The sequence below is a fragment of the Andrographis paniculata genome, unplaced genomic scaffold (assembly GCF_009805555.1).
Source record: "Andrographis paniculata isolate CXL003 unplaced genomic scaffold, ASM980555v1 Contig49END, whole genome shotgun sequence".
Taxonomy (NCBI): Eukaryota; Viridiplantae; Streptophyta; class Magnoliopsida; order Lamiales; family Acanthaceae; genus Andrographis; species Andrographis paniculata.
Genome location: NW_026137583.1, coordinates 740,375 through 756,088, shown reverse-complemented (window position 1 = coordinate 756,088; position 15,714 = coordinate 740,375). Strand labels below are relative to the sequence as shown.

The 15,714-nt window shown below is 35.1% G+C and overlaps 1 protein-coding gene across 2 annotated transcripts; it reads left to right on the top strand.

The window, feature by feature from the left end:
- The first annotated feature begins 7,162 nt into the window (after positions 1 to 7,162).
- Positions 7,163 to 13,420, top strand: LOC127252898 (uncharacterized). Of its 2 annotated transcripts, none has more exons than XM_051277273.1 (3): positions 7,163 to 7,495; positions 9,133 to 9,301; positions 10,551 to 13,420. In XM_051277273.1, the coding sequence occupies exons 1-3, from the start codon at positions 7,382 to 7,384 to the stop codon at positions 13,283 to 13,285; spliced, it is 3,018 nt and encodes a 1,005-aa protein (XP_051133230.1). In that variant the 5' UTR covers positions 7,163 to 7,381; the 3' UTR covers positions 13,286 to 13,420. The 2 variants fall into 2 exon arrangements, with proteins under 2 accessions (XP_051133230.1, XP_051133229.1); XM_051277272.1 differs by having other exon boundaries at positions 10,539 to 13,420.
- The last annotated feature ends 2,294 nt before the right edge of the window (positions 13,421 to 15,714 follow it).

Genomic DNA, 15,714 nt, shown 5'->3' with positions numbered 1-15,714 from the left:
ATATAACAATATATATAATATCAACCATCATCATCATAGACACACATACACGTTCATGCATACATACATATATATATATATATATTAATAAATACACATACAACATACATTTATATGCATATATTACACAGTACACTACTCATATAACATATATATTATAGCATATATTACACAGTACACTACTCATATAACATATATTATAGTATATTATATAAAATAATGATTATCAGTATAAATAATTAATATTTCTATTGGCTAATCCTATATCACAATACGTTATCAGCACGATTGTGTATTTTAATTTCTGCAAGTTAATATTTTATATTTATATGTTTATTATGACTAACCTTGCCAAACTTGAATTTGGTCTCTTCTCGTTTCTGGCCAAAACTATATGGTCTGAGTTCGCGATGTTAATATGCATTTAGCATCAATGGGCTTGAAAAATAACATTGTTTGGGATAAATATTTCACGAGCAAAGATCATGGAAAAACCATAATATTTTTGTGTCATCACATCAATGAGACACTGAAAATCCAATATATGACGTTATAATCCCCACTTGAATTATGGGAGAGATTGAAAGAAAAATACAATCACATGAGACTGACTTTCTTAAGATTGGCAAGAAGCAAATGACAAAGTCTTCGACTTCAGGACTATAAAACTATCCAAGAGTACAATTCTGCTATATTTATAATAACATCGTAGCAACGCCACTGTGGAGAAAATATATCTAAAACTGATGTGATGAAGAAAACTTTCTTCATTTTTCATGCTTCTAACATGATTTTGCAGCAGCAATCGCGAAAGAGGCTTCCAAAAATATTCTAAGTTGATCACCTGACTTTTTCTGGCCAAACAAAATAATAAATTACTGTTGAAAAATTACGAATCTCGGCCGACAAATGTAAATCCATTTTCAAAGGCAAATGCAATTCAACCGATAAATCTGGTGCATGGTCGTGGTCATTTAGAAATCAAAGAGTTGATAATGATCAAAATCAGAATCTCGGACGGGGTCGGACTAATTCATACAGTCACAATAATTATCAGAACAGACCCCGTTATTTTCTGAATCGGTGTTACAATGACAGAAGGTTGTATAGACCTCAACAGAGATTTAACACTAGAAGAAACAAAGACAATGATGGGGAATGCACCCGGTGTGGAATCAAAGGCCATTGGGCCGATGATTGTCGCATAGCCAATCACTTGGCTGAATTGTATTGGGCCTCAAAAGAAAGGCAGAGAAGAGTTGTCGCCGAATGAAAATATCACGCACCTAGATGCCGATGACCTGCTTGATATAGTTGATGATGCTAAATAATGAAATATTGTTGTATTTTTTTTATTATTATTTTGATATTTTCTACCCTCCTTTTCGTAATACCCCCTATAATGTAAGTATATTTTGATTATGTTACTAATACATATTTTTTTATTATTTTTACCTTTTTGCAAAGATATTGATGTCAAATATTTTGGAGCCAATGACAATATTTGTCTTATCTCAGTGCTACGACTCAACATTTTGAAAAATAAAAGTTATTTCTTTCATCTGAATATGGGAAAAACCACTATTGTTACTATAAGTGGTGCATCGAAAATGATTGAAGGTTAAGGAAAAACTACTGTATTTATCCATAAAGAAAAAAAATAGTAATTGAAAATGATTTGTTCTCGAGCAAAGCTCGAAGGAATTTACTAAGCTTCAATGATATTCGGAAAAATGAGTATCACATTGAAACATTTAATGAGACAAAAAATAAGTATCTCCTGATAACTCGGATTGTGAATGGAAAAAAATTTGTGAAATAAAAATTTCCATCATTTTCTTTCGGCTTGTACTACTAAAAAGTCAGTGTCGTTGAAACATATTATCTAGAAGACCAAATGACTACTAGCGAATGTAAAACTTGGTACGATCAAATTAAGCATCTTGTCAATGTAATGCATAGTCGAATTTTTGAAAATTCAAATGGCTACTCATTGGAAAAAAAAATATATATTTTGAGTATAAATGAATTTTCTGTGGTGCCTATTCCCAAGGGAAGTTAATAATCAGACAATTTCCAACAAAGTTTGAAATTGAATCCCCAGCTTTTTTGGAAAAAATTCAGGGTGATATTTGTGACCTATAGATCCACAGTGTAGACCCTTCAAGTACTTTATGGTACTAATTGACCAACGCGATGGTCACACTATGTTTGTTATCTACTCGCGGTGGTCACACTATGTTTGTATCTACTCGCAATCTAACTCTCGCTAGACTATTTGCACAAATAAATAAATTGCGAGTACAATTTCCAAATCACCCTATAAAGAAAATAAGTCTAGATAATGCTGGAGAGTATTCATCATATACATTTGATGATTATTGTATGTCAATTGCGATTACTGTAGAATATTTTGTTCCCCACGTACATACGCAAAATGGTCTGACAGAGTCCCTTATCAAAATATTGCAATTAATTGTTAGACCATTGTTAATGAGGTCAAAGCTTTCCGTATCAGTTTAGGGAAATACTATATTGCATGCACTAGCCCTCATAAAAATAACGCCGACAAGTTATCGTTGTTATTCTCCTACACAATAGGTATTTGGAAATTACCAAATATATCTCACCTAGGAATTTTTCGGTGTACCATTTATGTGTCAATCGCACACCCCAACGCACGAAAGAAGGTTGGGTATATATGTCGGGTATAAATCACCCTCGATTGCGAAATATCTTGAACCAACAATAGATGATTTATTTACTTTAACATTTGCGGACTGTCATTTTGATTAATCTCATTTTCCAACATTAGAGGAAGACAATAATCAACTGAAGAAATAAATAAATTGTGGAAAATACCACTTGACTTTCGTGATCCTCGTTTGAAACATAGTGAACTTGAAGTTCCAAGAATTGTGTATTTTCAGAAAATTGAAAATCAATTGTTTGATGTTTTTAATGATGCTACTAGAGTTACGAAACCATATATTGCAGTAGAAAATGCACCAGCTAAAATAAATATCTTATAAAGAAAAGTGTCAAATGCTAGTGAACATATTGCACGTCTAAAACGTGGCAGACCATTGGGTCCCAAGAATAAATCCACGAAAAAAAATAATTGTTAGTACTGGTAAAGAGATTAATAATGATTAGATACCTGAAAAGGCCAGTACAACCCCTGAAAATGTTGATACTAAAGATTCTGATGAAAGTGAGAATAAAGTCATTGAACCTTCTGTTAACTATACCACAGGTGGTAAATATTGCAACCAAAAGAAAAAAAATATTGATAATTCTTTTGCATATTCTGTAGCACTCGATATAATAAAAGATGATGAGGATTATAAACCAAAATCAGTTGAAAAATGTCGGAAAAATAGATGGTTGGGCAAAATAAAAAGACACAATTCAGTCTGAATTGGACTCATTGAATAAACGGCAAGTATTCGACCCCATAGTCCAAACACCTGAAAATATGAAACATATTAGCTAAAAATGAGTGTTTATGAAAAATAATAATAATAATAATAAAATCACAAGATATAAAGTAAGGCTTGTAGCCCAGGCGTAGTTATATCTCTTTTTTTTAAATTTCATTGCAAAAAACTTTTTTTTTTTTTTTTGTTATGAATGTCATATTTGTCGCCAAAGACCTTTACTAACGCGGTATAGGCAACAAAATGAGTTTCGTCGTAATTTTTTTTTTTGTTATGAATTCAATATATTTTGCTACAAAATCTTTTTGTAGCTAAATTACAATTTTTTTGTAGTGAGTTCTAAATATTCTACATTTTATAAACTTTTAAGTAACTTGTTCATAAGACTAGGGGAGGGGATCCTCGGCCCCAAACACTCCCTGCCATATTGTGCATCATTACACACCCATGTATAGATCATAGGCGGCTCTTATCAGAAGCAAGATGAGCAACTGTTCAGAGCCCTTAACAAAGTTTGTCAAAGGAAGATCATCTATGACAACATCCTTATGGCCACAAAAATGGTGCATGATCTTAACTAGTGGCACAAGCTTTATAATGTCATTTTCAAATTGGATATGAGCAAAGCCTATGCCATTTTTTTCATGCCATTCTACCACGGGACAAAAAATCAACAAGAGTAAAATTTTTGAGATCATTTTTATACGTTGCCCTTATGCCTCCAGAGCATATCTAGTCCAACTTACCGGATTCGGTATTGCTGAACTGACAATCATTTATTTAGGAGCTCCCCTCTTTGTAGGTAATAAGAGGATAATTCTTTTTGAAGGTTTGATTGGTAAGATCCTAAGAAAAATACTGAGTTGGGACCAAACATTTCACTCTCACGGTGGTAGGCTGGAACTTATCAAAATTGTCCTCGCATCTATGCAAATTTTCTTAATCCAGATATTGAATCCTATAAAGACCATAATGCATATTTTTGAACAGCTTCTTGCAAGATTCTTTTGGTGATCCTCTAACACCAGACACCGGCGACATGGGTTTCTTTGAGGAATATTTGTAGGCCTAAAGAAGAAGGAGGCCTTGGTTTAAGAAAATTTGAAGATGTCACTCAAGCCTTCTCTTTTAAAGTGTGGTGTGGAGACTGAGATAACATCAATCCTTATGGGCTCATATGATAGAATAAAAATATTAACGTGGGTATTTCCTATGATATTCTCAAGTTAAAAATCCACGATAGTGTGTGTTTGAAGAGAATATGTAAAATTTGACAAGCTGGGGAAGGAAGATGCTCCTTCTAGCATGACCACTGGTGTGGGGAACAACCCTTGGCTACCTTAGTCAATGGCAAAAAACCCCACATAGCTGTTCGAATTTTCTGGCAAAACAACCAATGGAATATCCCTCTCCTAATATCAATCGTTCCCAACTACTTGCTTGGCACTATTGTTACGGTCCCTATTAACTCCTCAGGTCCGGACATTCTTAGTTAGAAGCATGGTTCGCCATATCGGCCGAGTCTGGTCCGACTCGGCCGATCCAGAACCGGAACAGCCTGGGCCGTTCCGATTCCATTACCATATCCGATTTTTTCAATTTTTTTCTTTTTTGTTTTTTTTTTCTTTGTTTTTCTTTTTAGAAAGAACAAAATAAAGTGGGAAAATTTTTAAACGGTGGAATGAGAAGAATAAAAAGGCTGATCTACCGAAAAAGTGGGAGGAAGAAGAAGAAATAGGGTGTGTTAGGGAAACAGAAACCGGTTTTGGGAGGGATACGATTAGAGAAGATGAAGTGGGAGGGAGAGATTTTATATTAAATTAAATTTTAAAGTAGTAGTATTACAAAAATTAAGAATAATTCAAATTATAACTGAATTTAATTATTTAAATTTAAATTTTATAAAATTAATTATATTTAATTATTTTAATTACTTATTATCAATTATAATTAAAAAATATAAAATTTTATATTAAAAATTTTGACCGATATTTGACCGATACATCGAGACAATACGCCACGACGTATCTGGAATGGTGAAGGCCGATCCGCAACGGCGAACCATGGTCGGAAGGATTCTGCAACGGGATCCTTTTCTATTCAATCTATTTGAAATAGCATTCGTAGATCCTATCCTAGGAGTTTGTTATTCGGTCAAATTTGGTCTCATTGTTTAACTTCCAAATGTCAATGTTGTCGAGAAGTTGAGTCGGAGGAGAACCGTTTCACAGCACGGGCACAATCTTTAAAGGTTTGGAGGTACTTCTATCTATCGTCTTCTTAGAATCATACCTACTAATACATTCATCAGCTTTTTTTTTATTGGAAGATTTCGACTACACGCTACGAACACACATGGTTCATACTAGAGCTATCATGCCTATACTGATCATTTGGTTCACCTGGATCGAATGAAATTACACAAAATATCATGATACTAACTTCTCATGTAACAGCATTACCGCGAAAGTGTTACACCATGTAAAGATCCTTCAAAGTGCCAAGAAATGGAAAAGGGAACGCTGGCGTGGAGATCTTCTTACTGTTGTTTAACTTAAAATCCCACAAGTTGTTGCCCATTCTAGGCCTCTGGTCTAGGCTAGGCCTCCCCAGACGGTCATTTGGCTGAAAACCAGTTCTGGATGGTTCAAGCTTAATACCACCGATGGCGCCTCGCGAGGGAATCCAGGAGTGGCATGTGGCTTCATCAGAGATCATAATGGCTGTCCCCTCTCACCTTCCAAGAGCCCCTCATCCATACTATCAATACATATGTGGAAATCCATGCGATTTTCCAAGGACTGGAGTTGGTGCTGGCTAAAGATCTTAAACTGATCTGGATTGAAACGGATTCAGCAGCCTGCATCAGCCTTATCCAAATGAGTGAGCAACAAGGTGGCAAGTGGAATTTCCAATATGTCATTTCCAAAATCAAACCCTGAATGACAAGTCTCTCACATCTTTCGAGAAGGTAATCGGAAGACTGGCTTGCGAGTAATGCCTGTGAAACTGGTTCCCTCTGTGTTATCGAATCCCAACAGATTTCGGGTTAGCTTTTCAGGATTGAATTGCCAACCATTCGATTCCATAAAAATGGCTTTGACCCAACATGTTTAATGTTACCCAGTTGTTTCCTCCTCGAATGCATGTTTTTGTTATTGGTTTATTGTTATTTGGCTCTTTTATAATAGGATGCCAATGGAATGGATCCGTGCCATGCATTTCAGAATTAGGGTTCCGTGACATCAGGTATTTGGCTTGGCTTCTCCTCGTGCTCTTCTATTTTGATGTTCATGGCCTTTGAGAAAAGTTGGGTGTGGAATACTGGTGATGGCGCTAAGCTTCATCTTCATGTTATCGTCATGCTTGGTGGAGCCTATTGTCTTTTAAATTTAGTATGTAAATATTGTTCTATTTCGATCGGATTCTTTGGGTCTGTAAATGTTGCTAGTTGAGCGAATAGGCCCTTTTTTATTTTTGATCGTTAGCCCTCCATTGGACAGTGTTTTGGGCTTTCTTTTATTATTGGTTGACCCAATTTCAATCTGGGCTCATAAAATTCAGATTGCTTGACCTTTTGGGCTGGCTTCATTGATGTTGGCTTTGGGCCTTTTGGCCTTGTACGGTGGATATAATTCATCCTTTATTTTCATTATCAACATAATTTAATATTAAAAAAAAAAAAAAACTAATTGCAAAAAATGAAAATATACACAATTTGCCCGATTCAATTCACAACCGATCAGATCAGTGTCCGTCCGGCCTCTGATTAAGAGAAGTCAATATTCACATGTTCGGGGCACTTTTTCATTTCTTCTTCTTGAGTTTTCTTCTGGACAATCTGCAGGGTACCTTCTGCTCTCAATATAAACAAAGAATTCTCGTTCAAACTCACCCAGCCAGGGGAAGACTTTTGGAAGGGAATTCAAGAAAAAGCAGAGATGTTGGAGAAAATAGGGTTGCCTCCAAAGCCATCACTGAGAGGTAACAGTTGGGTAGTCGATGCCTCTCATTGCCAAGGATGTGCCTCCCAGTTTACTTTCATTAATCGCAAGGTCTGTCGATCTTGCTCACCCTCTTTTAAGTTTAGGTTGTGATCTCTGTTTATCTTGCCTGTAGACTGTTTGTAAGTTTTCACATAGGTCAGAGTCTACGCATTTTTATTGTTCTTACATTTTTATTTTTATTTTGTTTCTTTGAAACCCGAGGATTATGATTTTTTATGTCTTCAATTGGATGTCCCCGCGTCCTTAATAATTTTTAGGATCCATGGTTTGAGAGTTTTGATCTTGTCAGTTGAAAGTGGTAGTCTGCCAATGCCAATTATTGGTTCTTGGGTTAAATATGTGCATGTTGTTGTTTGTATCATCGATGCCTTTGTAAAAGTTGTATGGAATATTTTGGGTTCAAATATATGTATATATATGTGTATATATATATATATCTGCAGTCTTCATTGTTATGTTGTTGGCAATTGCTGGTGGGTTTTGTACTCATATGTCTGGGAAGTTTCCTGGTTTGAAGATTCATGGTTCTAGCTTTTGGGCTTCAAATGTTCGAGACTTTAGGTACAATAGTCAGTGGCTTTGAGGATTATTGTGCAAATACATGCCTTCAATTAGGCAAAAACTTCCTAGTTTATTACATTCATATGAGACTACTTCTTTAACTGTTTTACAACTTAGCTATGTTGGTGTGTGATCCGTGAATGCTGTGTAATGTCTGCTATTCAAAGCAGGGATATAAATGGTTTTAATGCTCAAAAGAACACTTATCTTGCCGTGGAATGAAAGAAAGTTTACAATTCCTTGGTCTTTAACTAATGCTAACCCTTCCTATGTATGCTAATACACCTTAACTGTGCATAAATTTTTGGCGGTATAACATATATGTATTCTTCAGTATAGAGATATTTGAGACATTCATGAAAACTCGAGAGCGTTCTAAAGATATGCAGATCTATGTACATTTCCCTACAATATTGTACAGAATACATACAAGCTCTAATTGGAATGATTGAACCTTCACACATGAAGGGTTAAGTCGTTGGTGACTTGTGGGCATGAATATGGTCTTTTGATGGCTGCATCGTGGAGTGGAGAATGGGTGAGAGTAATCAAATATGTTAATCTAGATTACATTAGGATGCATACAACACATGCAGCTCAGAAAACAAAAGTTCAAACAAAAGATCATCAGAAGACAAGCTTGGGAAAAGATCTCTGTTTCTCATTATATGTACTACATATTCACTAGTATTTTTCTCATGTGTTACAAAAGTGATAAAGTTAACTAGAAATCTATAACGTTAGGAGCCCAACATGGAAGCATTATGCCTTCCATCAGTTTATTCTCAAAACAGCTGTTTTCTGACTCTCACAGCCATTGTCAGCTCTTATGTGTGATTAAAAACATCAAGAAGCCTTTAACGTGTGTGCCAGTGTGTGAGTGCGTCTTATATACAATTCTTATTCAAAATTTTGTGGTACTTTCTGGCGTTGGTGTGGTGTTCCCTCAGCTAACTTATTTAGTGTTGGTAAAATTCATGTTACATATTTATTATTTGGTTCTATTATTTTATTAGTTTTTAATTATTGGCCTTAGCTTTAAATTTGTTTGCTTTTTGGAAGAACATAATGGTCATTTTTGAAGCTGAACTCATACTGCCAAGTTTCATGCGATGAATTTCCAGCACCACTGCCGCAGGTGTGGAGGGATATTTTGTGGCGTCTGCACCCAGCAAAGAATGGTCTTACGTGGACAAGGGGACTCACCCGTGCGCATTTGTGATCCCTGCAAAAAGTTAGAAGAGGCATCACGTTTTGAGCTGCGGCATGGTTCTAAAAATAGAGCTGTGAAAGGTACATAATCAGAGATCTTCCTTTTGCTCGAGGTTGGACTTTTGGTTCTTGGGACATTTGAGATATTGAATTACTTGTATGGGTTTGTGTTGCCCTGCCATTATGTTCTTTGGAGCGACTTAGTTGGTTTGAGTGTGCTGATGGATTATATATTCAAAATTTAAAATTGAATTCTGAGAATGATATCTTCACTCTTTGTTTAAACCATGAGTCTAGGCCAAAATGTTGGATAACATGTAGCTTTAATCAGTCCCAGAAAAGGATTAAGTCCCTTATGGCTGGATTTTGATATTTCTCTTAGGTGGTATGTAGATATGATATCGGAGCAAGTGGCTCATTTTTCAGCAGTTTATGTAGTACTTTTGGAAGAAAATTGACATGCAAAAAGATAATGGAAAGAATCAAGGAGTTTGAGAATTTGAGCGCATTGTCATTAGTTAAAGAAAGAAAAGATTTGAGCCTATTTATTGCTTATGTAATAATGTCATCTCCACTAATTTTTTATGTCTTCTCTTTTACACATCCAAAAGAGATACTGAAAAAAAAAAAAAGAACCTTAGATTTATGGTAAAATTGCTTGTCTTACTTTTCTGTAACAGACACAGTACTCGTGGCAGCAGTTTATTTTCAACCATTGCAAAGCAATGTGTAATTGAAGAAGGGATTTATACATTGAACACCATTATATTTAGAGGTTGGTTTGCTGGGCTTGCAGCCTATATCATTCACTGAGGAATAAACATAAACAATAATCAAGACTGCAATGTTAGCAATGTCACGGAGTATCTGAGTTGATGTATTATTTGTGTTTGAAACAGAATATGTTTAATAATTAATTATAATGACCAATCTTCTTTAGGACGAAGAAACAAGCAGAAGAACTTAATCGCTTTCCTTCTATGTGTGTGTGTATATAAACATTTTCTTTAAAATTATGAAATTATGTATACTTATTTCAGCATGTCGTAATTGTATGATGCGTGTGTAATATGTAGTCAGGCAGAGTGCAATTTTGCAATCCTTTGTCAGCTTATTAATCAAATAAAGATGTAGTGTTGCATAGGTTCTTATTCAACCTAATATTATGGTTTGGAAAACATCAACTCCATCCTTAGCATGTCATATTGTAATGTATTTGGATATTGCTAGGTGCCACAAGTATCAGAGCATAAAGCAACACAAGATTTATGATTCTGATTTTGTTTGGAGAAAACATTTCCCATCTTACTGCATCCAGAGCTTTTTGTAGGTGGTTCCAAGCTTGCTTCAACGGGAGAGGATGACATTGAAGCCAAACATTCGTCTAAACAAGTATCAGGCAGTGCATCAAGTTCTAATATTCGCCAAGCAGTTGGTCAGCTTGAAGGGGGTGATACTGTCAGAAACTTCTCCCTTGACCAGTCAATTAATTTGTCAGACAACAGAGAATCTGCTGCTCCTGAGGAGTTGCGTGAACAAGCCTTGCTTGAAAAGCAAAAATACAAAACGTTAAAAGCTGAAGGGAAATCTGAAGAAGCCCTTAAAGCTTTCAAAAGGGGAAAAGATCTTGAGAGGCGGGCTAGTGCTTTGGAGATATCTCTAAGGAAAAACCGCAAAAAAGCTTTGTCTACCAGTAACTTGGATGATGCTCAGCAGGCTGACAATCAGTTCAGAGCATCTTCCAAGAAAAACAAGCTCTCCACCGAAAAGAGTAAAGAAAAGGATGATCTTTCAGCTGAACTAAAAGAATTGGGATGGTCAGATGTAGATCTTCATGATGCTGAGAAAAAGCCAGCAATCCTGACTGTAGAGGGTGAGCTTTCTTCGCTTCTTAGAGAGGTCTCCCAAAAGCCTGCTATAGAAAAGCAATCTACCAACAGTGATAGATCCCAGGTACTTGCTCATAAGAAAAAAGCTCTTGAACTGAAGCGAGCGGGGAACCTTAATGATGCCAAGGAAGAACTAAAACGAGCTAAAATTCTCGAGAGAAAAATAGAGGAGGAAGAACTTTTGGGTGGCGCTGATGATTCTGATGATGAACTATCTTCACTGATGCGGAGTTTGGAGTCTGATGAACACAATGATTTGTCATCTAAATATAATTCTGATATTAGTTTTGATTTCACTCAAGCTTTTGGTGCTGCTGATGATCTTGGTGCTGATGGAAATTTTGAAGTAACGAATGAGGACATGGAAGATCCAGAAATAGCATCTGCTCTCAAATCATTAGGCTGGGATGAAGATGAGCCTGATTCTGAGGATATTCATGGCCCTATCTCATCTTCCAGCCGAGAATCATTATTAAATGAGATTCAACGTTTGAAAAGGGAGGCTGTAAATCAGAAAAGGGCAGGCAATACTTCTGAAGCAATGACGCTGCTAAGGAAGGCGAAAGGTCTAGAAATGGAAGTTTCTAGTTCTGATACACAAAATTCTGATTTTGGAGTTAAGGATTCTACTACAGTCCAGCAAACAGTATTTGCTCAACCAACGGCTTCAAAGAGTAAGTTGACAATCCAGTCTGAACTTATTGCGATGAAAAAGAAGGCTCTAACTCTCAGAAGGGAGGGTCGTTTGGATGAGTCTCAAGAAGAATTGAGAAAAGCTAAGGTTCTTGAACAGCAACTTGAAGAAATGAATGAAGCTCCTGTGCTTGCACAGCCAAGTTCTCACATTGGGCACACTGCCACCTCTGCTGTGCCTGCAATTGATGGGGATGAACAAGAGGAAGTAACCGATCGGGATTTGAACGATCCAACTTATCTCTCTCTGTTGAAGAACTTAGGGTGGGAGGACGAGGACAACGCAAAAAACTCAGCTTCTGTGTTTAAAGAAACGAAGTCTAAGGAAAATACTAATTCCTTTGTTTCACAGTCTACTTCAAAGATAGGAGCTAGAACATCTAAAAGTAGGTCCGAAATTCAGAGGGAACTATTAATGTTGAAGAGAAAGGCACTCACACTGAGACGCCAAGGAGAGGTTGAGGCTGCTGATGAAGTGCTTAAAGATGCTAGAGTGTTGGAGATGCAGTTGCAAGAGTATGATGAACCAACAGAAAGGCCCGTTCCTTCTGAAAGTAGTGCAATAAAAAATGCATCCATAGATGATGCTCCACAGCATTCTAAGTCTTCTGTTCAGAAGAATATAGATGAGGTTGGAATTGAAGATCCACATAATCAAGAGACTGGAAGATTTGAATCTGAAGTGCCATTACTTGGGAAAGAAATTTCAAATGCTCATGACCTGAGCTCTTCTCCAACTGCTGATTTTCATCGAGAACACCCGGTTGACAAGAAATTGGATGATCAGGAGTTGAACTCTTCTCAAGCAATGGATTCTAGTTCTCCTCAACAGCAAATCCTGGCTCACAAGAGGAAAGCTCTCTCCTTGAAAAGAGAAGGAAAACTGGGAGAAGCCAAGGAAGAACTTCGGCTGGCGAAGCTCTTGGAGAAGCGAGTGAAAGAGGAGACGCAGACTCAGAGTAGCACTAACTCTGGTTCTGATGCATCTTCCTCAGACAAAAAGGAGGTGAGTCCTAGTTCCAAACCATTATCTAGTCGTGAGAGGTTTAAACTGCAGCAGGAGTCCCTTGCTCACAAGCGCCAGGCATTGAAGCTTAGAAGAGAAGGTAAGACAGCAGAAGCTGATGCCGAGTTCGAACTGGCAAAAGCAATAGAAGCCCAGCTGCAAGAAGTGGATCAGGATTCTTCTGGGCCTTCTGATGATGTTAGAGTTGAGGATTTCCTCGATCCTCAACTTATGTCTGCTTTGCAATCCATTGGAATAGAAGATTTACGTACCTCTGCTCAAAGCACAAAAAGCCCAGAGCCAGCCAAAGCAAATGCTGATGCTGAAGTAGACATTGAGAAAAAGCAGTTATCAGATCGAATCAAAGCTGAGAAGCAAAAGGCAGTGAACTTGAAACATTCTGGAAAGCAAGCTGAGGCCTTGAATGCTCTGCGAAAGGCCAAGCTTTATGAAAAGAAGCTTCAGTCCTTGAACTGAAACTGATCAACATTCCTTTTAAGGCTACAAATAGTCAGGTATGGCGAAGTATGTTTGATATTTAGTCCAAGGCTTTGAGATTATGTTTACAGGATATCATTGAGCTGAGCTTCCAACCTTTAAATGATGTGTGATTATTTATCACCCGTAGTAGTATTAATTAACTAAAACTCCTCTATTCAAATAAAATTTCTGGATTTGGTTTCTTTTATCCTCTAAAACTATAACGATGGATCTATTTATTTGAATGATTCTTATTGTTGTGATCGATTGCGACATGATTGGTTTTTTGTTGGCTCAAGACAATGATTGGGGGAGCAGTAAGACTTTAAATGATCCTGTTGGAAAGGTATGTCGTCTATCATTATATTTATGCACTATATTTATGCACGCGTGCATGATGTTAAGTGTAGTACTACTACCTTATGCCTTGTTGACATTTACTAAATTTCTTAGTGGAAATGATTGAAGCCGGCCCTCAACATATATGTCATTCATTGTTGTATATCATGTTTGATGTATGTAGCAGCGAAGAAACTGGTGGGTGGTTGTAATATCCAAGTTTTAGAAGAAAGCATCAGCCAAGAGGAAGATGAATGTAGTAGTAGTATGAGTAGGAATCCTGATCCCATCCCATCCCAACATTAGTAGTAGGAGAAATTTTCGGATCGGATCGGAGTAGTAAACGAAACCCAAAGCTCAGTGAAAACTAGTGTACTGTTCTTTAAACCTTCACCAAGATTACTCCACCTGGCAATTGAGGAGGAGGGTTCGAATCTAAATATTATGTCTCAGAGCGGATTATGAATTTTAAGTCTAACTAAATTTGGTGTAGATTATGAGTTTTACTAAAACCTTATTTATCTCGAACTTGGATCCGCATTCTTTATAATTACTTAATGGAAAATAAATTATTTTTGTTTCAATATAATTAAAATTAATCATATTTGGTATCAATATAAAAATTACTCCCTTCGTCCACCTAGAAAGTATACATGTTTCTATTTTGGGAGTCCAATTACAAAGTAAACATTTCATTAAATACGTTACTTTTTTTTACAAATACCCTTGCTTTACATCACATCATTAGTTTTACACCAAAAAGCAAGGGTAAAAATGTCATTACACTACTTTTAACTATCTACTATAATTAAAATACTATTAATTCTTAAACACCGCGCCAAAAGTAATTGTATACTTTTTTTGTGGACGAAGGGAGTATTAATTTTGGTCTCAATCTAATTAACTTCAGTCGTACGGTTAAAAAAAACTAACGGAAATACTGAATGTGAATATAAGAGAACTTAACAGAACTAATGTGACATACTAAATAAATCAGAAATTGCACTGCCATGTTAAAACGCGGCCGTGTACAAAATTAATCAGCTCTCATCATTATTATTGTTCGGCTGCTCAGTACAAAATTATTAATTTATTTGCTTGGGATAAGTTTTTTTTAAAAAAATAAAATAATATCAATTTAATTAGTATTTTGTTTTTAAAAAGTAATACGTTAATTTTTTTTAATAATAAAGATATTATTTAATCTTTATGCATTTTTATAAAATTATATTTCGTCCGTATATTTATGGAATATTGATCGGACATCAATTTTAAAAAATAAAAAATTATAGTAAAAAAGTAGAAAAATATTATTTTTACTAAAATAACAAGAATATAACAAGAATATTTTTTTTTTTTTATGAAAATAATAAAATAGGTATAAATTCAAATAATAGAAGAATATTAATATTTTTATAAAATATTATAGTATTTAATATATTTTTTAAATTAAAGCAAAATTTTAAAAAATAACAATAATAAGTCCACTTCTGCCTACATCTGTATTATTTTTATTTATTTATTAGAATAATAATTATTTTAAAATTTATTTATTTATTCATTTTTCATGGGTATGTGTCAGACTGAAAAAAAAAAAAAGAAAAAAAAGGCTGCTAATCAAAATTTCTGTACAATTAAATTATTATCATATTGTACAAGGTGGTATTGGTTATTTGAGTTATTTGATTTTATTGTTTTAATGAACACAACAGATTAAAACAACAGTATTCTTTGGTCCTAATGTTATGTTCACATTAGCGGGTTCATGTTAGGTTTTTAAACGATAGAACGAATATTAATTGAAATTAATTATATTATGATAAAATTGATTAATTTTAATTATATTACAATCAAATTTTAATTTTTCTCTTACTTGAATTAATATATATATTTTTATATATAAAATTATATATTTTTAAATTTGAGGATTGAAACAGTAATTTTTAATCTTAATCCATAAAATCAGTAAATTATTATTATTATTTTTTTTCACACATCCGATTATGCATATTTATTATTTTTATATTTTCTACACAATTTTATATATTTTACGTAAAAAATTTCTATTTTTCAAAAATCTCACGAAA

What these genes read in the sequence shown, in the direction of transcription:
- LOC127252898 (XM_051277272.1), top strand. Translation starts at nt 7,382, where the DNA reads ATGTTGGAGAAAATAGGGTTGCCTCCAAAGCCATCACTGAGAGGTAAC. An exon ending in TTACTTTCATTAATCGCAAG is followed by an intron (nt 7,496 to 9,132) that starts GTCTGTCGATCT and finishes ATGAATTTCCAG; the next exon opens with CACCACTGCCGCAGGTGTGG. An exon ending in TAAAAATAGAGCTGTGAAAG is followed by an intron (nt 9,302 to 10,538) that starts GTACATAATCAG and finishes TACTGCATCCAG; the next exon opens with AGCTTTTTGTAGGTGGTTCC.